General features: G+C 45.6%; 1 protein-coding gene across 1 annotated transcript in view; it reads left to right on the top strand.

Annotated features, from left to right (window-relative positions):
- Positions 1–222: 222 nt before the first annotated feature.
- Positions 223–26,537, top strand: part of rasa3 (RAS p21 protein activator 3) — a 179,622-nt gene continuing 153,307 nt past the window's right edge. Inside the window, exon 1 of the mRNA XM_048532325.2 lies at positions 223–347. Within this exon, the coding sequence (XP_048388282.1) occupies positions 293–347 (55 nt within the window). The 5' untranslated portion in view covers positions 223–292. The remainder of the gene's footprint in view (positions 348–26,537) is intronic.

Genomic DNA, 26,537 nt, shown 5'->3' with positions numbered 1-26,537 from the left:
CCGGCTAAATACCAGGACCATGTGCCATGTTGCGGCGTTCGACCAATCAGCTGCGAGCGGGGGCCCGGCCTCCAGGTTGCCTCCAATCAGAGAGAGGGAAGGCGTTAGAGCGCAGCCAATAGAGAAGCGCGTGGCAATGGACCAATCAGCGCGGCCGCTTCTCTGGGCGGGTGCCCAATGGGAGTGTGGCGGTGCGGGCTCTGGGCCAATGGGCGGTGAGAGTGCGGCTTGGGCTTGTGGATGTTGTGAGGCGGATGGTCGCTGTCTCGCTCCGGCGGCGGCGGCGGCGGGAATGGCGCTGGAGGAAGAGGGGCTGCGGCTCCTACAGAGCGTCAAAGTCAAGATCGGTAAGCAAGCGGGCGGGCAGGTGGTCGGGGCCGGATCCCCACTCATTGTCGGCGGGCGGGAGAACGGCTGGAACTGGGGAGGGAGATCTGACCCTGAGCTTCAACCAGCGTACCCCCGCCCAAGAACACTCATAGCCCCCACCCCATCATCATCCGTCACCAGCTCTCCCTCACCCATCACCAGCCCTAATCCTATCAGTGCTTCCGTTTAGTCTCTATCACCTCCTCCTCAAGTTTGCTAATCCCTCACCTTCCCATCTCCTTCCACCACACCTTTCCATTCTTCCTGTCTCCCACCTCTTATTGACCATTCACTCCCCTTTCGCCCTCACATCCCTCAGCTCCTGCCTTGCGGTCCCCTGCCCTGTGCCCACCTGCTGATTCACCCACCCAATTTGTCCTATGTTTCCTTCTTCCCAGGAAATCCAGCCCCACACACCATGATCCTGAAATACACATCTTGCTGCAGCACACCCCCGCTGCCCCACATTTGGCACTGTGCCCAGTGCCCATTCTCTCTGTGTGCATCACTGTGCCCCTTCTCCTGTGCACACACTGCTCAATCTGTCCTGTAAATTGCTGTCACTCTTTTCTTCCTATGCTCCTTGACATACCCAAGTCCTGATCTCCAATGCCCTGTTTTTTCTCCACATCTGCATCTCGCCCCCTCCCTGTCACCCTCTCACCAACTTCCCCATCACCATCCCCATTCTCCATTATCCCCTCCTTCATCTTCTCCATCCCTCCAACTCCACATCCCAATCTACACCCTCCCCATTTCCCTGTATCATCTATTCTTCCCTCATCTCCCCTTCCCCCATCTCATCCTTCCCTTCTCCCTCTCCCTCATTAACTCACACATTTCTCCCTATCTTACCTCCATCTGTTTCCCCTTCTTCCCTCCCATTCTCTTTGTTCCAAATCCTCGACACTTTTATCCTTTAATTATCATACCCCATTCCGTCTTGCCTACCCCTCCCAATCCCCCCTCCATGTCAACCGTCACTTCACCAATTTCCCCTTTCTCTCTGTTCCCCATTTCCCACCCTTAAACCCATTCATCCCATTTCCCATTTCTGCCCTCCTACCACCCCTCACTCCCATCATCTACCCAATATCACTGTCCTTTCTGTAGCCACCCCATCTCCCTCTCCTAAACCCCTCATGCCCCACCCATCTGCATCCACCCCCCCATCCTCCCATTCATTCCTGCCTGATCCACCCTCTCATAACTCCACCTACCCCCTCATGCTTTCTGTCCTCCCATCTCAGTACTCATACCGAACTCCCCTCTTCTTAAAACAAAAAACAGAAATTCCTGGAAATCTCAGCAGATGTGGCCGCATCCGTGAAGAGAAATCAGAGTTAATGTTTCGGGTCCAGTGACCCTTCTTCAGAACTGCCCTCTTCTTACTTTGGTTGCAACGTAAGGGGAGAGATCCCCTTACTTTGTTCCTTCTTCAAACCCCTCCACCTTGCAAATCCCTAACAACCCCATTCTTTATTTAACTCCAACTAACTCACTGTCTTATCCAATTCCTTTAGCAAATCCCCTCACCACCACTTTCCTTCTCTTCTCTCACCACGGCCTCCCATCACTTGGGTCCTTCCCTTCCTTACCCTCCTCCCAAACTATCTTCTTACTCCCTCCCCACGCAAACACCCTCTTTCCCCATCCCCTTTCCCCCTTTCCTACCCAACATCTCCCCTTCCCCTCCCTCTTCTCCTTCCCTCCTTCTTTCCCTTTCCCTCCCTCTTCCCCTCCCCACTCTCTTCCCCTTCCCCTCTCCTCTTTCCATTCCCTCTCCTCTGCCTTCTCACCTCCCTTCTCCCCTCCCTTCTTTCTTCCCCTTGTTTCCTCCCGTCCCACTTCACTGAAACTTGCCTTCCCATCTCTCTCCCACTTCCCCCCTTACTTTCTCCCCTTCCCTTCCTTCTGCTCCCCCTCCCCCTTTTATCCCTCTTCCCCTCTGCTCCCCCTCCCTCCCTATTCCCTGCTCCCCTCCCACCCTCTTCCCCTTAGTATCTGTCTTGCCTTCTTCCCTCTCTCTTTACCTTACCCACTCCCCTCTCCTCCATCTTCCCTTTATCCCCCCATCCTGCTTCCCGTTTCTCCCGTGCCTTCCCCTCTGTCATGACCCTTGCCCCTTCCTACCCACTCTTTCACTCCTCCTTACCTTGATCCCTTCCCACTCATCCTATTCCCCTCCTCCTCACTCACGATGCTCCCTTTGCCTTCCTCTCGACTCCCACCCTTCACTTCCCCTTCCCATTCCTTTAACCTCCCTCTCCCCCTTCTCCTTCCCCTCCCCTGTTTTCCCCTTTACCCCTTTCACCCAACCCTCCCTGTCTCCCTCACTCTGCCGACTCCTTCACCCTATTTCTCCCCCTCCCCATCGCCTTCGCCCTTGTTTCCCCTTTGCCCCTCCCCTTCCCCCCATCTTTACCCTTCCCTTCTCCCCCCTTCCTCCACAGTCATCTGCCCCCTCCACCTTGATCTACCCTCTGCTCCCTTCCCATCCTCTCCTCTCTTGCCCCACCCCCTTGGTCTTCCCCCCTCACTTTCCCCACTCTCTCCCCTCCCCTCCCATCCTTCTTTTCCTTCCTCTCCTCCCCTTCCCCTCTGGTACGGCTGTGCCATCACATCTCCCAACTCACCTCCCTCCTCCTCTTCCAACTGCACTCCTTCCTCTATTTCCCCCCTTTCCTCCCACCACCTCCTCAACTGCACTCTCTCCTCTCCCCAGTCCCTCCTCTTCTCCTCCACTCCCCTCCCTCCTCCTCTTCCCACTCTCTTCCCTCCCCCTCTTCTCCATCTCTCCTCCATTCCCTCTTCCTCTCCCGTACACCCCTCCCATCCCTTCTCCTAACTCCTGCTCTTTCCCTTTAGCCCTACACCCCTTGCCCAATCTCCCTTTCCCCGTTCCTATCCTCCTCCCCACTTCCCCTCCATCCCTTGCTCCTTCTCCCCACTCCCCTCCTCACCTCCTACCGTCCTCTCCTTGCCCACCCCCCCAAGCCTTTGGCCATACTTATGTCTTGCTTCCTGCCTCTCCAACTACCCTCTTCCTTCCCACCACCGTCTTTTTGCACCATTTCCCCCACCTCCGCCAACTGCCTCTCCCTCCACTATCCCACCACTTCTTTCCAACCCCCTCCTGTTGACCTGCTCCTGTTGGTGGTACCACCCCTCCACCCACCCCCCCCCCCCCCCCACCCCCGTTACTGTGTTGACGCTAGTTATTGTTGACTTGTGTGTAACGCGCCGAGAGCAGAGAACTCTGTGTGTTTCTGTACAGCGTCGATGGGGAATCCCGACTCACTGGCAAACAATAGAAGTTGCTGTTCAAAAGAAGCTGTGTAAATTTTTTTTCAAAAGTGGCCGCGGGGAACTATTTGGAAAGTTATACTTTCAGTGGTTCGAGAGCGCTTTTCTCCGCTTGAATGACTGCGCCTTTCTGGGTTACGTTTTATTGTGTCTGCCATCGTACATGTGTTCTTCGGGAAGTGAATGCACAGCTGCAGTTAACCTCAGCTTGTCCGAAATCACTGCTGTGAGTCACCCTGCAGGCCTGCAGATCTGTCTGGGAGGATCATCTTTTTAACTTTGTTTTCTTTAATTTTCTGCTTTGTACCAAGATTTTGTACCTAGGCACCTTTGTACCTTGAGGTGGCACCGTAAGTGGTGACTCGTAAACTTTTTGCTGTACTCATATGACAATAAACCTAACTCAATCCATGCAATTTAAACCGTCTCTAACCCACTCCCCGCAAGTGCCTTTGGGAGGAGGTGTCAAATCTTGGAGAGCTGCATCAGAAATTCACTTCCAGCATTGAAGATCAGGACAATCAGAGAATAATCTTTGAACTTTTGGCTGGATTGTTTGCACTATCAGTTACATTTGTAGCAGATGACCGCTAACAAGCCATGGAATTGCAGTCTCACCATGACTACACTGGAACTCTGTCCCTATTGCAGTTCTGTGCCCTTGGGACCAGAATTATTACATGCACATCTCCCAACTCACCTCCCTCCTCCTCTCCCAACTGCACTCCTTCCTCTATTTCCCCCCTTTCCTCCCACCACCTCCTCAACTGCACTCCCTCCTCTCCCCAGTCCCTCCCCTTCTCCTCCACTCCCCTCCCTCCTCCTCTTCCCACTCTCTTCCCTCCTCCTCTTCTCTATCTCTCGTCCATTCTCTCTTCCTCTCCTGTACACCCCTCCCATTCCTTCTCCTAACTCGAGCTGTTGGGTCACTTGGGTGGTGAGGGGATAGTCTGCTGCTTCCTGACCAATGTTGTGTGAAACATGCTGAGCTCTTTATCGAGGAAAGATTCAATTTGATTGGAAAGCTTCAGTCTCCAGTTTGCTTTTCTATTTGTTCTCTGGTCTCAGTCTTTCCACATCCACTTTCATAAACTCCAGGCTCTATACAGAGGTTCAGAAGATGAAATTCCTTGTAACTTATATGATGTGTTTCCTAACTTACTACCAGCTGCCCAGGTGTTCTTCCAGTGTACAGATTATTGAACTCCAGTACTTGTGTTTGTGGGTATAATATTAGTGAATTTATATTATGTTTAACTGTTGAGTTACAGCTATTTAGACCATAACATAGCAGGGTGTCTGCAACAAAGTGCTGTAACAGAGTAATAGAAGAGCAAAATGCAGGTGCTGCAGATGCTGGAAATACTCAACAGGTCTGTCAGCAACCGTGGAGACAGAAATAGAGTTGATTTTTCAGGTTAATACCCTTTCACTAAGTTCAAAGTTCTCAAAGTTCAAAGCGTATGTTGTTTTTAATTGCTATATGTCACTATGCGTCTTGCAAAGGATTTTCTACATTAAAAGGTGATGCAGCCATTTTTAAATGGGTAGCTTTGTCAACCCACCTCACCCTGTTTATACGAAATCCGAGGTTCAAAAGGCTGCACAAGCAACCTTTTAATACATTTGTACCCCATTTCTTTAATTCACTAATGAAATGTACAGACACATGCATCTTGGATGAATGAGTTAAGTGGGCATAAGATTTACTGTGCTTGTGGTTGTGAAATTTATTCTCTTGTTGTCCTCCTCTTCCTAGCTACAGATGTTGTTCTCTTTTGCCACCTCCCTTCCTGTCCCCAGTCTCTATTCCACTTCCCCCTCCAGTTTCCCGAGGAAGAGAAGCCATTGAATATTCCAGGTTTTTACATTCCAGCTGCCTTACAGTTTTGGGGTGACAGTTTTAACACTGCCCTTGTGTTAACATTTCCCAAAATATTGAGGAAAATGTATTCCCACACGTTGCGAATTGTTTGAACACACTGGCCAGTTGGAGTGATGTTAATTCTCTGGCTCACTAGTTTGTTTGCACTTTCAATTCTTGAGTCCTGCATGAAAATAAAACTGACGTGTTTCCTTCGGATTGTTGCAAACCAAAAACCACGGGTGTTGACTAGAAATCTCCAGATGTCAACTGTGCTGAGCTCCTTGTACAGAGAAATGAACAGCAAACAAAACCAACACCTTCTACTCCCACCTCAAAATGTCCAAAAGCATGCTAGTACAGGAAACAAGGCAGCCAATCTGTGCACAGCAAGATCCCTCAAACAGTGATGAGTTAATAATATACATATGTGTGTTAGTTGAGTGATTATTATTGGTGTGGGTACTGGGGAGAATTCTCCAGCTTGTTTTTAAAATAGTGGCCAGAGGATCTTATAAGTTCTTCTGAGAGGCCGGATGGGGACTTGATATAATGACCCACCTGAAAGCTAGCACCTCTGACTTTGAGGTGCCCAAGCAGTGCCATCCCTCTGGCAGTACAGTGCCCATTTACTATTGCTTTGGTGTACCATACAACATTCTTTGGAAGTAGAATAAATCTGGGATGCCTGTTTTCAGAACATAGGTACACAGGACCAAGAGTAGACCAATAAGTCCATTGAACCTGCTCCACTATTCAACACATTCTTGGCTGAGCCCACATTTCAATGCCTTTTTACCCACCCGATCATCAGAAATTTGTATGCTCAGAGTAATCAGAAATTTATCAATCTCTACTTCTACTGTAGTTGCAAACATTTGTCTTCCTCCTGATTAATTGCTAGTTACTATTCCATCCCTGCTGCTTCCCTTTAGATCTATAAATGTTTGCTTTTTCAAGTATTTTTTCCAATTCCTTTTGAAATATTGAGTTTGTAGCTTCATCTTTTCAGTCTCTGCATTTCAGAACACAACTCACTGCATACAGTCCATTTCTAAAAGTGACCCCTGTTTATTTTCACAGATTCCTAAAACCTGCATTCCCTACTTATTAACCCTTCTGCTATTGAAAGCAATTATTTTGTTTTCACATGGATGTTGATGCGTGCATAATTCCAGGGGAGGTTTTGGCTGGAGTCCAATTTTATGGGCACTTATGTAGATTTTTTTTGGCTGGGTTGTAAGTGGATCTTGTAAATCCTGTCATGCCCTGAATCTTTGGAAGCTCCAAGTATTGTCTTCCCCACAGTGTTTAAAACAATTCTTGTTAGAAAAGGGACATTTAATTGTCCTTTACATAATGGTGTGTTAGGAAGCAGTTAATGTCAGAATGGTGACAAATGCTTTGTGGATGTCTGTTATTGAGATGAATGAGAATAACTCGACAGTTGGTAATTCCATGGTTTATTCTGTGTAGTCCAACCCAAAATGTATAATGACTTGATTCTTAGATCTTCCAGGAGAGGAGCGAACAAAATAAAATTTTGTTGAGCGAGGGTAGGGAATTGAAGAGGCAATTGCTTATGAATGGGATTAAAGAGTGCAAGTAAACATTTTATTAAGTAGCTAAGAAAGGTCCCTGTACTGCTCGGAATATCATCTTATCAGATTTTAATAGAATATTAAAATGTCCAATAGAATATTGTATTAATTTGGGATTCTTCGTTTGATTGTGACCTCAAGCATTGATGCCTCGAATTTCTTTTTATGGTTTTACCTATCATTATGCACAAACAGCAATAGCTTCGGATGTGAGAAGATGCTGTTCAGTCCAGCAATCTCATTATTTTACCTTGACCCTTGTTCTGGCTGGTCGCCTTTCCTGGACTTCTTTGAGCAGCTGTCACGTGTTGTGAATGACAAATGTGAAACAAAAAGTTCTGCCCACCTTTGTGAATTTATCCTTTGGTGCTTAAATCTGACTCTGCTTGAGTTTGATTTATTCTTTGTCAAAAATAATCACTAACCGTTCATCTCCAAGACCTATAGCCCTCCCTGGCTTCATGAAGGTTTCAGAGAAGTGATAAATTTCATAGTGTGTTGAGTTGAGCTGCGTCCAGTTGTTTCATGCATGTTGTGTCCCTTCCCAGCTGGATTGTGTCCTGGAGAGCATTGTGAAAGGTTTAATTACTGATGACTATTGTAGATTAATATACAGCAATGAATTTGTTGTCAGATAGTGGATGGCATTTTTGACTTTGGCTCAGGGGTTTTTACCCCCATTTACTGAAGAGACTCAAGCATGTAATCTCCTTTGATGCTTACAGTGCAACACTGAGGGAGAGGTATACTTTTGATGGTGTAGTCTTTTGCCCTCAAATTACGTAACCTGGAATGTAACCTGTATGTCTCTAAGTCTTTTTGATCTGTATATCCTTTGCTTGCTGTGGTCTGCCTGTATCGCTCATAAGCAAAGCTTTTCACTGTGATTCAGTATACGTGACAATAAATCGATCAATCAAATTGAAATGTGGGGCCCGGTCTGCTCTCTCAGGTTGATGTACAAGATAACATGACAAGATTTTAATGAAAAACATAGAAGTTCATCCTGGTGTCCTGAGCCAATATTTGTCCTTCAATCTATATCACTAAAACAAATGATCCTGTCATTATCATATTACTGTTCGTGGGAGGTTGCTTTGCATAATTTGGGTTTCACATTTCTGACAACGATGGTTACATGTCAAGATGTTGGCTGAGAAGCCTCAGGATGTCCTGAGGCTGTGAGATGCACTACAGAAATGTAAATACCTTCTTTCTAAAGATTGTTGCACATTATCACTCAATATTTATGAATATTAGTTTCATTGTGATTTCTCTTTCCCCAGTAACAGGTTGGATTGGTTGTAACAATGTGACAATACTGAGCTGTAACTTTTAATTCTATTTTACAGTCCTGACTAACAATGGGCTCTGTCAGGCAAACCTCCAGCTAGTGATATCAACTTGAAAGGAAGTCTTTTGTGGTGAAGTAAAACAATTTGAAAAACCTGACATAACTGGTAATTTTCTTAAAGGTAATGATACCGAAACATGCAATATTTACGAGATGTAATTGAACAGGGAGAAGGACAGATCATCAAAGTTGGATAAATTAGCTGATTCAGATTTTGTGATCCCTTCATCAAGATCTGCTCTGAGTGAATATCTATATATGATTTTTTTTCAAAGTTGCATAAATAGTTTGAATAATTATAAGTCTTTTTAAGGGTGAAAATTACTGTTAAAAGCTCCATAACTGTGAATAAGTGACATAGTTATGAATTGTTATTGACTTGCTTGAATAGCTGTAGTGGGAGTGAAATGTTTAACAGTGTGGCTTCCTAAAGCAGTATCTGACAAGAGCCACAACCTGCATTTCTTAATTCACTCATAGTACGTGGGCGTTGTTGGCTGGGCTAGCACTTATTACCCATCCCTAATTGCCCATAGTAAGTGGTGGTGAGCTACTTTCTTGAACTGCAACAGTCTATTTGATGTAGTTAGATCCAGGGACAGAGGGAGAGAGTTTTTGAGGAGACCGCATAGAGGGAGGGAGTTCCAGCATTTTGACCCAGAAACACTGAAGGAGTGGCAATATATTTCCAAGTCAAGATGGTGAGCGGCTTTCAAGGGATCTTCCAAGTGGCAGTTGCCCATGTTCATCTGGTTAATAATGGCCATACGTTTGGATGGTGTTGTCCAGGGATCCTTGGTGAATTTCAGCAGTGCACCTTTAGATGGTACACACTGATGCTACTGAGCTTCGGTGGTGGACGGAGTGGATTTTTGTGGATGGAGTGCCTCTCAAGTGGGCTGCTTTGTCCTGGATGGTTTCAATCTTCATGGAGTGGCACCCATCAGGTAAGGTGGGGAGTATTCCATCATACCCTTGACTAGTGTCTTGTGGATGGCATACAGGACCTTTAACAATTTATGGCATCCCATGAAGCTTCGCAGGAGCCATTATCAAAAACAAAAATTGGCACAGAGTAACATAAAGGAATAGTACGACGGCTGACCAAAGATTTGGTCAAAGAAGTGGCTTTTTAAACTTCATCTTAAAGAGTGATGTAGGAATGTTGAAGGTAGAAATTTCAATGGTTGGGGCCTTGGCAGATAAAGGCATGGCTGCCAGTGGTGAAATGATTAATGCCAATGGTGATCCAGAGGTAAGAACTGGAGGATCACAAGGTCTATGAGGGTTATATGGCTGGAGGGGGTTACAGAGATTGGGTACAGGACCTGGAGGGATTGTAAACAAGGATGATAATTTTAAAATTAGTGTGGTAATGAAAGCATTGTTCTACACTGGATCATTTACATTTATCTGATGAGCACCTCTTGCTATGTGTATACTGAATCTCCAAAGAGCATAAATTGTGGCAGTAAATTTGATGGTGTTATCTCACAATCAGCAATGAAATAAATGATCCGATAGTCCATTTTATTGAGGTTCACTAAGGCGTAAGTATTAGCCAGGACACGAGGTGAATTCCCGGGTTCCTCTTTGAAATAATGTCAGAGACAAACATCTACTTGAGAGGACTCCTTGCTTTGGCTTCATGTCTCATCCAAAATAGCACTTTTCACACCTGACCTCTTCTCATAAGGTTATCAAACCAATTTTGTTCTTTCTGTCTCTATTTTACGTGGTGGCATGGTGGCTTGGTGGTTAGCACTGCAGGGGCGGCACGGTGGCTCAGTGGTTAGCACTGCAGCCTCACAGCACCAGGGACCCGGGTTCAATTCCAGCCTCGGGTAACTGACTGTGCGGAGTTTGCACATTCTCCCTGTGTCTGTGTGAGTTTCCTCTGGGTGCTCTGCTTTCCTCCCACTGTCCAAAGATGTGCAGGCTAGATGGATTGGCCATGCTAAATTGCCCGTAGTGTTCAGGGGTATGTGGGTTATAGGGGGATGGGTCTGCGTTGGATGCTTCAAGGGGCAGTGTGGACTTGTTGGGCCAAAGGGCCTGTTTCCTCACTGTAGGGAATCTAATCTACGCATTAACAAAACTGTCGATTTCTGCAAAATGAGGTCACATCATCAGCCATGAAACAGTGACAGAACCATATGTTTTATTCATTGTGGGGCTGGAGGAACACAGCAAGCCAGGTGGCATCTGAGGACCATCAACTTTCCTGCTCCTCTGATGCTGCCTGGCGTGCTATGTTCCTCCAGCTCCACACTGTGTTATCTCTAAATCCAGCATCATCAGTTCTTACTACCTCTGATAAGTTTTATTCAGATGGTTTAAGGCGTAAATAGTGCCACAACACAGGGAGAATTATTTGCTTCTCTTCCAATTACGGAAGTAAGATCTTTTTGTGTCGACACGAGAGGCCAGACGGGGTCTTTTTGTTTAGTTTTGTGACCTCAGCAAATTTGGAAATGTTATATTTGATTGCCTCAGCCAAGTTGTTGCTAAATATTATGAATAGTTGGAGTGCAAACAGTGATCCCTGTCGTGGCCTACTTACCACTGCCTTCCACTTTGTAAATGGCTTTCTTTTGTTTTCATTTGCATTATGAGGCTTTCACTGGTCAGACCAGCAATTATTACCTATCCCTAATTAGCCAGAGGCAGTTAAAAATCAACCACATATTGTTGTGGGTTTGGAGTCACAAGTAAGCCAGACCTGGAATGTACACATTTTCCTTCCCCAAAGGACATTAGTAAATGTCTATTCCTGTTGTAACACAGTGTGGAAAGCTGGAGGAACACAGCAGGCCAGGCAGCATCAGGGAAGCAGGAAAATTGATGTTTCAGAAATTTCTGAAGAAGGGTCCCGACCTGAAATGTCAACTTTCCTGCTCCTCTGATGCTGCCTGGCCTGCTGTGTTCCGCCAGCTCCACTCTGTTTTGTCTCTGATTCCAGCATCTGCAATTTCTACTGTCTCTATTTCAGTTGTTCTTTGTTTGCTAAACAATTCTCAATCAATGCCAGCACCCCCCCCCGTCCTAAAATATGCTGATTTTGCACACTATTCTTCAGTGTGGGTCTCTATCCAAAGGTTTTTCAAAATCTAAATGCACCACATTGGGCCAGGCACCATCAGTGGAGCAGGAAAGTTGACATTTTGGGTCAGGACCCTTCCTCAGAAATTCTGAAGTAGGGTCTCAACCCTAAACATCAATTTTCCTGCTCCTCTGACGGTGCCTGGGTTGCTGTGTTTCTCTAGTTCTACACTGTGTATCTCTGACTCCAGCATCTGCAGTCCTTACTGTCTCTAAATACGCCACAGTCGCTGGTTTTCCCTCATCAATTCTACAAGCGTCCCTAAAAAAACTCCAGTGGCTTTGTCAGACACAACTCTTGTTTCGTTAATTCATTTTGACTTTGTACAATCCCATTGGTGGTTTTGAAGTGTCCTCTTATCAAATCCTTTATAACATTTTACTGACTATTAATGTTAGGCTAACTGGTCTGTAATTCCCAGAATTCTGCCTCCCTTTTTTAAACACTAGGGTTACATTTAGAACATAGAACATAGAACATAGAAAAGTACAGGCCCTTCGGCCCACGACGTTGTGCCGTGGAATAATCCTTATCCAAAAATAACCTAACCTACATTCCCCTCAATTCACTGCTGTCCATGTAGATGTCCAGCAGTCGCTTAAATGTCACTAATGACTCTGCTTCCACGACTACCACTGGTAAACTATTCCATGCGCTCACAACTCTCTGGGTGAAGAACCTCCCTCTGACCTCTCCTCTATACCTTCCTCCTAATACCTTAAAACTATGACCCCTCATTGGCAGTCAATCCTGCCCTGGGGAAAAGTCTCTGGCTATCGACTCTATCAATGCCTCTCATTACCTTGTACACCTCGATCAAGTCACTTCTCTTCCTCCTACTCTCCAGAGAGAAAAGTCCAAGCTCAGTCAACCTCTCCTCGTAAGACAAGCCCTCCAGTCCAGGCAGCATCCTGGTAAACCTCCTTTGCACCCTCTCCAAAACCTCCACATCTTTCCTGTAATACGGCGACCAGAACTGGACACAATATTCCAAGTGTGGTCTCACCAGGGTTTTGTAGAGCTGCAGCATAACCTCGCAGCTTTTAAACTTGATCGCCCTGTTAATGAAAGCCAAAAACCATATGCTTTCTTAACAACCTTATCCACCTGGGTGGCAACTTTTAGGGAGCTATGCACTTGAACACCAAGATCCCGCTGTTCTTCCACACTGCTGAGAATCCTGCCTTTAATCCAAGATTCAGCATTTAAGTTTGACCTTCCAAAATGCATCACTTCGCATTTATCCACGTTGAACTCTACCTGCCATTTCTCAGCCCAGCTCTGCATTCTGTCAATGTCTCGCTGAAGCCTGCAATGTCCCTCGATACTATCGACGGCGCCTCCAACCTTTGTGTCATCAGCAAACATACTAACCCACCCCTCAACCTCCTCATCCAAGTCATTTATAAAAACTACTTTTGAGCTCCTTCCGAGCAAGCCTGTAACCCTCTAAAGCTGTGCTCGACCCTTGCTTCCTCCACCTTACGTACGCTGCCTTTTTCTTTTTGACAAGAAGCACCTCTCTAGCAGTCATCCAAGGCTCCTTAATCTTACCCCTTCTTACCTGTCTCAGAGGAACAAATTTATACATCACTCGCAACAACTGCCCCTTAAACAGCCTCCACATGTCTGCTGTGCCCTTTCTGTGGAACAATTGCTCCCAATCTGTACTTCCCAACTCCTGCCTGATAGAGTCATAGTTTCCTTTACCCCAGTTAAATATCTTCCCCTGGTAACTGCTACTTTCCCTTTCCATGGCTTTGGTAAATGTGAGGCTGTTGTGGTCACTATCGCCAAAGTGTTCTCCCACCACGAGATCTGACACCTGTCCTGGCTCATTGCTGAGCACCAAATTCAAAATGGCCTCCCCCCTCGTCAGCCTGTCCACATACTGAATAAGGAAACCCTCCTGAACACACCTGACAAAAACGCCTCCATCCCAACCATCTGCACTAAGGAGGTTCCAATCTATATTGGGAAAGTTGAAGTCACCCATAACAACAACTCTGCTACGTCTGCACTTTTCAACAATCTGCCGGCCAATGAGTTCTTTGATCTCCCTACTGCTATTTGGGGGTCTGTAGAAAACCTCCAGTGAGGTGACTGCTCCCTTGCTGTTCCTAACTTCCACCCACACTGACTCAGTCGACAAACCTTCCTTGCCAACCTCAGCCCAAACCACCTTAGTAGACGAGTCCTCAAAAGTTCTTTCAGCCACTGTTATACTGTCCTTGACCAACAAAGCCACACCTCCCTCTCTTTTACCACCTTCCCTGACCTTAATGAAAGATCTAAACCCTGGAACCTGCAACATCCATTCCTGACCCTGCTCTATCCATGTCTTCGAAATGGCCACAACGTCGAAGTCCCAGGTACCTATCCAAGATGCAAGCTCACCTACCTTATTCCGGATACTCCTGGCATTAAAGTAGACACACTTCAATCCAGCTTGCTGTCTGCCAGCACACTCCTGTGACAGTGAGGTCCTGATCATGTCCTCCCTACGCTCATCCTCCTGTGTATTAGGACTACACCTCAGTTTCCCATCCCCCTTCTGAGCTAGGTTAAATCCACCCGAATAGTACTAGCAAACATTTGCCATCCTGTAACCTGCCAGGACTGTTCCTGAATCTACAGAATTTTGGAAGATGGCACAATGCATCCATTATCTCCATGGTTACCTTCTTTTGTATCTTAGAATGAAGATTATTAGGTCTTAAGGACCTGAGCTGTCAACAATGCAGCACTGACCTGCCGACAGTACAGTGCTGCATCAGTACTGTCCCACTGATGGTGTAGTGTTGCCTCAGTGCGCATCCTCTGACAAAGCAGCGCACTCTCGGTCTTCAACAATGCAACATATTGCTTGCTTTTTTTTGAAGAAGGGTCTAGACCTGAAACGTCAGCTTTCTTGCTCCTCTGATGCTGCTTGGCCTGCTGTGTTCATCCAGCTCTACACCTTGTTATCTCATATTGCCTGCACTGCCTCTCTGATAGTGCAGCACTCCCTGAATACTGAACTTCCAGCAGTGTAGCCTGCCTTCAGTACTCTGCCTCACATAGTGCAGGACACCCTTGGTACTGACCTCGGACAATGCAGCTGTCCAGCAGTGCAAAAAATCATAGTGGCACTGTCGGAGTGCTTCTATTGTTTGTATTGTGACTGTAACTCAGTATAGCCTTCTGTAGGTACTGGCTCCCAGCAGTGCTGGGCTCAGTAGATATTTACCATCTGATAGCGTAGTGCTTTTATCAGCTGACCTTTTGGTGCTGAACCTGCAGCAGTGCGGCACTCCTTCGATACTGACCCTGCTGCCAGATCTGCTCAGTTTCTCCAGCAATTTCTGTCTTTGTTTCGGATTTCCAGCACTTACAGTTCTTTGTTTTGTTCTGAGGAAGGCATGAGCCTTCATCACTAGGACTGCAGTCCTTCAGGAAGACCTGACCTGGCCTAATTAAGGAATGGACAATGGAGTGCCAGCCTTGGCAGGAATGCCATTGTTTCTCCTTTGAATTCATTCTCAAGATATAAATTATGTTACAGAAGACATACTGTAATGTTTTGTTTAATGCTGCTAAGTTCCAGCATCATTGGAGCACCGTTGATGCAATAGTGCAGCACTACTTTGGTACTGAGCTTCCAACATTACTGTACTTTTGCAGTACTGCCGAGGATGTGTTCCTGAATTTCAGCCTCGGGAGTAGGGCTTAAACTCAAACTCAGCACAGTGACTTTGATTCTACTTCAGTAATTTGCACTGTGTAAGACATAGCTTTTTCACTGGGACCCTCTGAGTTGAATGCAGCATCCCTGACTGTCTTGTAGAATGGGCTGGATTCCACACTGGACTAGTCTGGAGAATGGTAGTGATAGAAGTCGGGTACTGGCAACTCTGAAGGCAGGATGCTGAGCTGGTCTGTGTGCTGAGAGCTTTGTGAGATGACTTGGGGTGTGAATAAATAGCTGTTCCCCCTGCCTATTAGTAACATGTATTTTCCTGTCTGTTGCCTGGGAACTTACAAGATTAAAAACCTGGACTCTTTCTGTAACTGCTTATTCTCAGACTACAGACAGTCTCACTTTACTGAAGACTGTCCTAGCATCAGCCAGTGTGTCTGTGTGAATGTGTCTTAATGACATTACTGGGCCTCTACCCAGACACAATGAATGAACTCAAATCCTGCCAGGGCAGTTTGAGCATTTGAACTCAAATTTTGAAAATCTTGAAATAAAATTTTGGTCTCATTTGAAGTGATGATACAGCAATTAGATGGTCATTAATATCCAAATGATTCAGCAGTTCCCCTTAGAGAAGCTATCTGGTTGTTCTGAATCGTTCTGGGTCACATATCTCATTCCAGTCTTAACTGTTCCCAGGAGGAAAAACAGAAATTGCTAGAGAAACTCAGCAGGTTCAGCAGCATCTGTGGAGAGAAAGCAGGGCTAATGCTTCAGGAGCAGTGACCCTTCTTCAGAAGATGCTGCCAGATCTGCTCAGTTTCTCCAGCAATTTATGTCTTTGTTTCAGATTTCCAGCACTTACAGTTCTTTGTTTTGTTCTGAGGAAGGCATGAACCTTCATCACTGGGACTGCAGTCCTTCAGGAAGACCTGTCCTGGCCTAATTAATGGAGTGCCAGCCTTGGCAGGAATGCCAGTGTTTCTCCTTTGAATTCATTCTCAAAATATAAATTATGTTACGGAAGACATACTGTAATGTTTTGCTTATTGCTGCTAAGTTCCAGCATCATTGGAGCTCCCCGTTGATGCTTTGCAGCAGCTTAACAGATCTTGCTTGCAAAATAAGGCCTTAAAAGAGAACTGTGCGGGCTCTATAAGTAGAGCTGTCATTTCTTTGCCCAAGGACCACCCTGGAAAACAAGTATTGTGAAATAGGAGGGAATTTTCAACACTGAACTGCTGTTGGTAGCGTAAAAAAATAGCAGAAGTAATTCCAAGGTTTCACCTAATTATCCCAGGCTCATTAGCATTTTGTTTGTGTTTTGGTACGTATTCTGCAGCAGTTTGAGATCTTTTTAAGTTTTCTGTTCTTGTTGCAGGATTGGTGATTTGGTACATCTGGAATCTTACTAAAATTCCTTTCATTGTTCATCATTTCCTGTAGGGTTGCATTTGATAAAGGAAGGACCTTTTACCTTCTCTCTCTCTGTGATACTTTGCTGTTAAACCTCCTTATTGAAGTTGAATCCAGTTTTGTTTTCTCTCTTCTGCGAATGTTGCTGTTCTGCTCTTGAACGCAGCATTTAATTGGGAGCTGGTCCCCTTGGGGTGGGGAGGGGAGGTGTTGGCGATAACTCAGAGTGCTGTTGGGGGATAGGAGAAATGAACACTGCTCTTATTGATGCATTCTATTCTGAGCCTGTAAGAGCCTTGCTTTTTAATGTGCAGGGCACATGACCCATCTAAAACAGTGCAGTCGCCTGTGGAACATAATGGTGGGGAAATAGTGCTTTGAGCTGGGTTAAATTTGGCAAGTACCAGGAAACACAAAATTATTCTCTAGAATACATGGAGTTCAGGGAGGTTACTGATGATGAAGTCATTCCGACACGTAATATGACATGATTTAATCACTTTTACATAGCATCTACAAAAATTGCAGAGGTATAGTAATTGTAACCTTTCTTAAACTCAATGAGATTTTTTAATTCATTCATGGGATGTGGCTGTTGCTATCTAGACCAGCGTGTATTCCTATAGCTAACTGCCCTGGAGAAGATTGTGGTGAACTGTTCCGTTGACGCTCTGCAGTCCGTGGGGTTTAAGTTCACCCACAGAGCCCTCAGTGAGGGCCCTCCAGGGTTTTTGACCCAGTGACGTGAAGGAATGGCAACAAAAGTTCAAGTAAGGACAGTGTGTGAGTTGCATCTACTGCCCTCGTCCCTCTTGGTGAAAGACGGTCAGTGCTGTTGGAGGAACCTTGGTGAGTTATGGTAGTGCATCTTGTAAATGGTACTGACTGTCTTCAGTGCGTCAGTGGTGGTGGGGGGTTGTTGGGGGGGTGCGATGTGGGGGAGGGGGTACGTGCATGTCGATCTTGCTGTCCACGGTACCAAATAACCAAGTTGTTTTGTCCTAGATGGTCTAGAGCCTTCTGAGTGTTGTTGGAACTACACTCATCCAAGCAAATGGAGAGAATTCCAGCACAGCCCTGATTTGACTCTTGTTGGTGATGGACAGGCTCTGGGCAGTCTCATCATAGAATTCCAAACCATTAACCTATACTTCTAGCCAGAGCAGTTGGCTGGTCCAGTTCTATATCTGGTCAATACTAACCTTCCGATTGCCTTGTCAGACAGTGAGGATGTGTCTCTGAACCTCTCCGAAACTTTCCTCTCAGACTTCCCACATAAGCCAGTCATCAGCCAGGTGAGAAATTCCTGTCATCAATACAAGCTCCAAGGTGGAGCAGGAGAAAGCCATTCAGCATGTGGCCCCGACACCAATTACTAGCCTTATTTATTGCTGAAGAAGAGAAGCCTTCACTAAGCAGTACGTGCCCTGTTGGAGTCTGGGTATATAACACTTTCAGCAATGCCAACAAACTAGAGATCCTGGTACAGCCACGGTGCTACTTGAATGTATGTACACCTATAAATAACAAAGCAAGGTGCTGTATGAGGAATCCATGGACTGTGTACACTCAAGCCTCAGGCCAGGAAACTTGTGAGGTAACTTGCAATGTCATACCCAGCAGAGGCTACTATGCATAAGCAAACACAAACAACAAAGTGCGTGGTCATGGGTACCCACATGAGCCCAGGCTATGCCTGCCTGTTTGAAGGGTACGTGGAACAATCTCTCTTCCGTACCTACACTGGCCCTAAACCCCACCTCTTCCTCCGTTACGCTGATGACTGTATCGGTGCCGCCTTGTGCTCCCATGAGGAGCTCGAACAGTTCATCCACTTTACCAACTCCTTCTACCCCAACCTTAAGTTCACCTGGACCACCTATAACACCTCTCTCTCCTTTCTGGACTTCTCTGTCTCCATCTCCAGCAACCACCTAGAAACCGATATCCATTTCAAGCCCACCGACTCCCACCGCTACCTAGAATACACATCCTCCCACCCACCTTCCTGCAAAAATGCCATCCCCTATTCCCAATTCCTTCACCTCCGCCACATCTGCTCCCAGGATGAGGCATTCCACTCCCATACATCTCAGATGTCCTCATTTTTCAAGGACCGCAACATCCCCCCCTCAGTAGGCGAGAACGCCCACGACTGTGTCTCCCACATTTCCCGCAACTCATCCCTCACACCCTGTCCCCGCAATAACCAAAAGAGAATACCCCTTGTTCTCACGTACCACCCCACCAAACTCCGGATCCAACGCATCATCCTCCGACACTTCCGCCATCTGCAATCTGACCCCACCACCAAAGACATTTTTCCATCCCCACCCTTATCTGCCTTCCAGAGGGACCACTCTCTCCGTGACTCCCTTGTCTGCTCCACACTCCCCTCCAACCCCACCACAACCTGCAATTTTCCCTGCAACTGCAGGAAGTGCTACACATGCCCCTACACCTCCCCCTCACCCCCATCCCAGGCCCCGAGAAGACTTTCCACATCAAGCAGATGTTCACCTGCACATCTGCTAATGTGGTATACTGCATCTGTTGTTCCCATTGTGGCCTCCTCTATATCGGGGAAACTGAACGGAGGCTTGGGGACTGCCTTGCAGAACCCCTCCGCTCGGTTCGCAATAAACAACTGCACCTCCCAGTTGTGAACCATTTCAACTCCCCCTCCCATTCCTCAGATGCCATGTCCATCCTGGGTCTCCTGCAGTGCCACAACGATGCTACCCGAAGGTTGCAGGAACAGCAACTCATATTCCATTTGGGAACCCTGCAGCCCAATGGTATCAATGTGGACTTCACAAGCTTCAAAATCTCCCCTCCCTCTACGGCATCCCAAAACCAGCCCAGCTCTTCCCCACTTCCCTGACCTGTCCTTCCTCCCACCCATCCCCTTCTCCCACCTCAAGGCCCACCTCCATTTCCTACCTACCAACCTCATCTCATCCCCTTGACCCGTCCATCCTCCCTGGACTGATTTATCTCCTCCCGACCTCCCCACCTACACTCACCTTTATTGGCTCCATCCCCGCCTCTTTGACCTGTCCGTCTCCACTCACCTATCTTCTCCTCTATCCTTCTTGTATTCGCCTCTCCCTCTCTCCCTACTTATTTCAGAACCTCCTTCCCCTCCCCCATTTCTGAAGAAGGGTCTAGGCCTGAAACGTTAGCTTTCCTGCTCCTCTGACGCTGCTTGACCTGCTGTGTTCGTCCAGCTTTACACCTTGTTATCTCAGATTCTCCAGCATCTGCAGTTCCGACAATCTCTCGCAAACGCCAAAATGCTGGTCACTGCTGTGTACACCTATAAACCTCTGGATCAGCTCATTCTTTTAAGAACAGCCTAATTATCAACTCATCCTTCCCCAAGATCAGGCTGGTTTGAGGCTTCGGTGTGTATGTTGTGAACCAGTACTTGTTATTGTCACAAACGCTGACATTCCATGATGAGCTTGCTGCTGGAACATCTCTTCTAGATGCTACTGCAACCTGCAACCCCAAATGGAAACATGGGTGGGTGCTTTAATTATCAAGGTACAACCATATACAAAATGACTGTGGCTGCTGAGGATGTTTCTGAACAGCATAAGGGAGATATTACAGACAAGGTCAGCACTCTAAGACTACATCAGTGATCTGCCACAGGGCACTGGTGTGGAGCCACTCATTTTCCGAGAGGCTGGCTTGGGAACAGCAAATGCACACACATTTCAAGGTAGCTGCAGGTTATTGGAGTGATCATCTGCTTCCATTCAAATTGGAGGAGGCCCAGAATTCTGGGACCAAGAGTGTGGAGATAACTTGCTGATGACTTGGTAATCTTTTCAATAGCCAAGGTGTGCCTTTGGAGGTGACCCTCTGAATATAATCCCAGGACACCTTAGGGATGTGGGTGTCAGGGATTGTTTAGGACCATCAGGTGCCTTTTGGGATTGTTAACTCTGGGTTAGATTTCACATAAAGTATGTGTGAAATGCTTGGAACTGTCAATGTCTGTCAAAATATGTTTTTATGAATGAGAGTGTTTTTCTTGGTAGACCGTAGTCTAGAAGATTAAGTGAACTTTATTCGTTCTCCTGTGTCCCTGGGCGCTTAGGACCACTTGGTGAGTTGGCACAGTAGATGAAGAGGGGTAACGCTGATGGATCATGGATAAAGGTTATCATGTGGTAGAGATAGAGCATGGTGAGTGTGTGGAGGTGAGGTCTGGGGGAATGTTTTAATTTTTACCTTTTTAATTATAAGTTTTAATTTTCAAATCATATTTTTCTGGCACACCTTGGCAACCAGCAGCTTATGTTGCTCTTTCTGGGTCACCATCACCTGTGGTCCATTACAGTCCAACTCCCAGATCGAAAATGGAAAGGTCAAATAACCATTTTAAAGGTCGTGTTTGAGGAGCTGGAATTTCTCCCACCTCTACAAACCTGACTCAGGAATGAAAACTGAGGGAGTGTCGTTTCTCCCCCAAATATCACAGTGACCAGGCTTCACACTTCCTGGATCATGATGCCAATCCTGAATAGAATACAGACAGCGCATGTCGATGTGGCCACCTTATATTACAAACAGCAGTTTAAAACCATGGAAACTCTGACCAAACCACAGAGCATAAAATCGCATCGCACTCCTAACTCTAGTTTCAGGGTAACATCCTGAAGATCCACTTGCTCTTCAGCAGGTCGTTCGACTGGTCGGGGAATTTTATGCCCTTGTTGTTCTCTGGTATTTAAATACTCTGTATGTAAACAACCACATTATTATAGAACATGAACATTGCTGAAAGGAGAGCCAGTTTGTCGAAGCTTTATGTTTTGTACTTGTTAGGACAAGTACCAGAATGTTAAATTTCAAATGACCGTAGCAATAAATTCTACAGGAGAATAGGTTGCTGTTTGCTGAGGTTTTTCCATGGAGAAAGCATTCAAGTACTGTTGGTTTCCTGAGGTCTTGGGTAATTAAAAAAATGTAAAACATATCCCTTTTATTTGCAGACAATGTCTCCCTCCATCTGACTATATGTTGTTTCAGCATGTGTAAATAAGCCATGTTCCGAACTCAACTGATTATCTCAGACAGGTTCTTAAGAATACCCATTACTACACCCAGGATTGTTCAGCGTGTGCTGCACAGTCACAGAATATGTCTATTTTATTACTATTGGCTGGTTGGAGCTAAATCTGTTCTATACTCTTTTTCTTCTGAGCAATTGAAGGACCATGTTGTTTGGTTCAATCAGCTTAGGAGACACAGCTGCTGTGCTGGACATTGCTTTGGCACTGAAGCTCGTGTCTATCATTGCTCAGTCCTGCAGTGGGCAAGCATTGTTGGGACTTACAGTAGCTTCCAGTCAGCAGAAACTGTATGAGGAAGGGTCACCAGACCTGATATCTTAACTCTGTTTTCTCCTTCACAGATGCTGCCAGACCTGCTGAGCTTTTCCAGCAACTTTGTTTTTGTAGCAGAAACTGTCACTTGTAGCAGCATGAAATGGTTTCCTTAACCCGTTGTTCAAATTTTTAAGAAATTTTACCTTTGCGGGTAAATTGAGGTAGACTACTTGTTTCTGGTGAAATAAACCTAGCCTCCCATCCTGCACATGTTACAGACTTGTAGATGATCTTTGAATCTTACCTTATTTGCCTTATTAGGGTACATCCAGCACTCAAATTCACTCAGAATCTAACGTATTCCCCTTCTTTAACTTAAATTAGCTAATTGATTCTCTACTACTCTCTGCTGCAAGCCGACCTTCACTGGTTACTGTACATGTTGGGATTTCTCTAAGTTCACATGCTACAAGATTGACCCCATGTGGATAACGCCTTTTGCTCACCTTGTCAGCCTGTCATAGAAATAAACAGCATCAAAGCAGGGCATTGGCTATCCCAGTCTGATTATTGTTCGTTGTATTTCACACAAACCCACGAATGGGAGACAAAAGTGGCTACTTTGGGGAGCTCTAACTGCAACAGCTTCTTGGAAAGAGAACTTCGTAATTTGAGATAATGGGAACTGCAGATGCTGGAGAATTCCAAGATAATAAAATGTGAGGCTGGATGAACCTTGGCCTGCTGTGTTCATCCAGCCTCACATTTTATTATTTCGTAATTTGATTTGCTTTTGTCTGAAAATGTGCTTGCTACCATCATCCCTAAATGGCCTGGTTCTAATCTTAAGGTTATGCTTCCTTGTTGTGGCTGACAGTAGGAGATACTGGGTGTATTTAAAAAGTGTTTTTAACCTATAACAGGATCAATATCTAGAAAGGTCAGCTTGCCCCAACTTCCTTAAGATGCTTCTTAATCACAGATTGGCATTTCGTGAGAAGCGTTGAAATTAGCGCCTATAGAGAAGAGGAGATTAAACTGAAAGGCGATCCTAATGTTCACTAGAAATAGAGGATTGATGTGGGGAATCAAGACTTCTTTTTACATACTATGTGTGTCTTTCTTTTATTTTGCATTTAGCAGCCTGCATGTATGAAAGTTTCTTACAGAGATTGATTAGGAATTGTTCCTTTGGATTTCTGGAGCAATCAATTTGGAGCTCTTCATGTGACCTGACCATTCCTTATGCAGCAGATGTCTATACTAGAACTCTCAAGTGTTTCTGACAGTTACGGTCCTGAGGTTTGCTTCAGCTGGGCTCAGTTGGTAAAGCATTCATCTTTGGTTCAGAAGTTTGTAGGTTCAAGTTGTATTCAAAGGACTTGAGCACAAACTCTAGGCTGAGACTTCATCGCATCACTAGACAATGCTGCAGTGTTAGATCAGGTGTTCAACAGAGACTCCACCTGCTCTCACAGGTAGATGTAAAGCTCCTATGCCAATATTAGAAGGATAGGGGAGTTCTCCTCAGAGTTCTGACTAATATTTATCCTTTAAACAACATCATTGTCAATAATCGTTGATTCCATTGCAGTTTGTGGGAGCTTGTTGGGAACAATTGTTGGCTCTTTCTCCTATATTTTTTCTAAAAAACATACATTACAAATTATCTTGACTTGATAATTACTGGAGGTGGAACAAAATTAATCTTAACTGGAAGATTTACAATATCCATTGTATGTCAGATGTACAGCCTGACGGTGAAATCATTTCAAATTGAAAATTATAGAAAATGCAGCAGAAATAAATTGTTTCATTTTGAGGTGTCTGAGCACAATTTTAATATCCTTGATGTCGACAATGTAAATCGCTTCTACAGTTTCCAGTCCTGTGGCTGTACGACTGTGTACTACGGCTGAAAGGCAGCCTATTACAAATTTTGCCTCTGCAGCAGCTGCCCCAAGCTTTAGTCCATCTGTCAGCACATAGCTGTTTGGCAAAGTGCCTCATTGATAAAACCTAACAATGATCAGGACGTAGCTTGGCTAGAGATGAGAAAGGTCCTTCCCATCAAATCCTTCCTACATGCCCTGAAGTCTCAATCCCTCACTCCCTGCACACATTGTCCTTGAGGTGGCTGTGTTGGCGAAGAGTCTCTTATCTACCCTCTTCGGAATATGCCTTTGCAAAGATTGCCCGGAGCAAGGTGCAGTGGTTTTGTTGGTGTCCACCTTGAGCAGCCTTGAGCTGGAGGACTCTGAACTCAACAGTCTGTTCCCAGGGATGCACACCTCCTCTCAGGACAAATGTCCATCGTGGCTGGAGGACCATCAGTGTGGTCCACCCAAAATCTATTGGTCTTTCAGTGCAAGGAATTGTCCCTGACCTGCTATTGCAGACTGGCACATTCCACAATTTCTACATTACAACAGCTACGAGCCTTCAAAAAGTAAGTCTTTGGCTGCAAATTTGGGACATCTTGAGATTTTGAAGAGGCAAGCTGTTTCCTCCTTTTCAAACTGGGATTGAGATTGGAAAGCTTGAATAGTGGAACCGATAGCTTTGGGAGTTGGGAAAAAGAATGGAAAGGGATAATAACAGAGTTAATTTAAGAAAATAATTTTAAAAGTTACATGAAGCTCAATTTGTGAATTTGCATATCAAATTTGTATTGGATACATGCATCATTGTGAATGGAAAGAGGAAAAGTTTGAACACACTAATGCTGAATAACAAAGCCTGTATGTTGTGTATTAACATGTTTGGCAAATGATCACAGATGATGAGTTATGGTGATAGAGTGACAAGTAGCCACAGGAAGTGAAACATGCTGTGCTCAGATCCCAGGGTAAATCCAGTACATGCATTACTGAGCTGAATTCAATCAGCCTACACTCCTGGAAACTTGTGTATCTGTGAAGTTCGGAATTTCCTGTAATGGTGTAATTGGTGAGTTGTGGTAAAATTCATGCTGATCTTTCCCTCTCTGAATGACTGACATTTCTTCAGAATCGCACTAGTATTGGTGGAATTCTACAAGCCAATGTAAAATAAATGGAAACCAACCAGGATATGAAGAGATAATGGGAACTGCAGATGCTGGAGATTCCAAGATAATAAAATGTGAGGCTGGATGAACACAGCAGGAGCTTCTTTTGCTTTATGAAGTCCCTCTTTGTAAAATGATAATGCGTAGGTTTTTAAGGGAAACAGATGCTTTATGCAAAGCCTTCTGCGGTTATCATTATATTTAAATATATGCAAACCACATCGGCACCTCAAAAAGGAAGACAGTACTGTGAGACATGATATAAAGAAATCAAGAAAATAAAAATAGAATTAGGACTTTGTTGCTCCTAAACGCTGCAGCAATATCTCTTCATCAAAATCTCCAGGAATCCATACCCCTACCATGCCTCAACTTATCCTTTTGGTTCAATAGAATCCCTACAGTGTGGAAGCAGGTCATTTGGCCCATCAAGTTCACACTGATCCTCTGAAAAGCATTCCACCCTGACCCACCAGCCTACCCTATCCCTGTAACCCTGCATTTCCCGTGGCTAACCCACCTAGCCTGCAGATCCCTGGACATGATGGGCAATTTTAGCATGGCCAGTCCACCTAACTGGCACATCTTTGGACTGTGGGAGGAAACCCATGCAGACACGGAGAGAATGTGCAAACTTCACACAGACAGTCACCCAGGGTTGGAATTGACAGACGTCCCTGGCACTGTGAGGCAGCAGTGCAAACCATTGTGCCACCATGCCACTCTAATACTTCACATTTGTTAACTTCAGGCTTTGTAATCCTCATCCATGATCTAGTCTGGTGATAAACTTAGAGTTGGGGACAGAGTGCCTGAAACCTGGGAACTGTTATGGTCTGGAAAGCTGGGAGAAGTGTCAAGGTGGGCATCATAAAGAGTGAGATCCTACCCCAACCCCACCCTGCCAACAAGAGATCCCACTGGATCAAGTGCCAATCAGTAAACTAAGTGGTGACTCTCAGCCAATCAGGTTCCTGGGTAGTGATGTCCTGTCTACTCCCCACCCCTCCCAAACCCCCAGGGGGTTGGGTGGGCTTGGAATGGGCTGTGGTTGGAGGGAGTGGAGGACATTTTGAGGAATTGGGGAAGTGCAGATTCAACATCATGGAGGAGATTAGAGACGGTAGCTGAGGAGGGCAGAAAGGAAGGAGGGATTCTGGTGCCGGGATGTATCACAGGGAAGGAGGTGGGTGAGAAGGGATAGCCTTCCCACCACAAGGAGGTGGTGACCATGAGTAGAAATCAGCTGAAGCAGATCCAATGACTTGGTGACAAGACACTTAGCTGTTGGAAACAATGGTCCTGCCTTTGTCGTTCCCCCTCAGCCTTTCATTCCTTCTCTCAGCGACTCCATTAAATGAAAAGTGCAGATTAAATTAGAGGTGTACACCCTCAATGTAATATTTACATGATGGGCCCGACGTCTGGGGCTCCTCAACACTCATCATCCC

This window comes from Stegostoma tigrinum, chromosome 6 (assembly GCF_030684315.1).
Source record: "Stegostoma tigrinum isolate sSteTig4 chromosome 6, sSteTig4.hap1, whole genome shotgun sequence".
In the NCBI taxonomy this organism is placed as follows: domain Eukaryota; kingdom Metazoa; phylum Chordata; class Chondrichthyes; order Orectolobiformes; family Stegostomatidae; genus Stegostoma; species Stegostoma tigrinum.
Note: the sequence above shows the minus strand (reverse complement) of the source record. Positions and strands in the feature narration are given on the sequence as shown.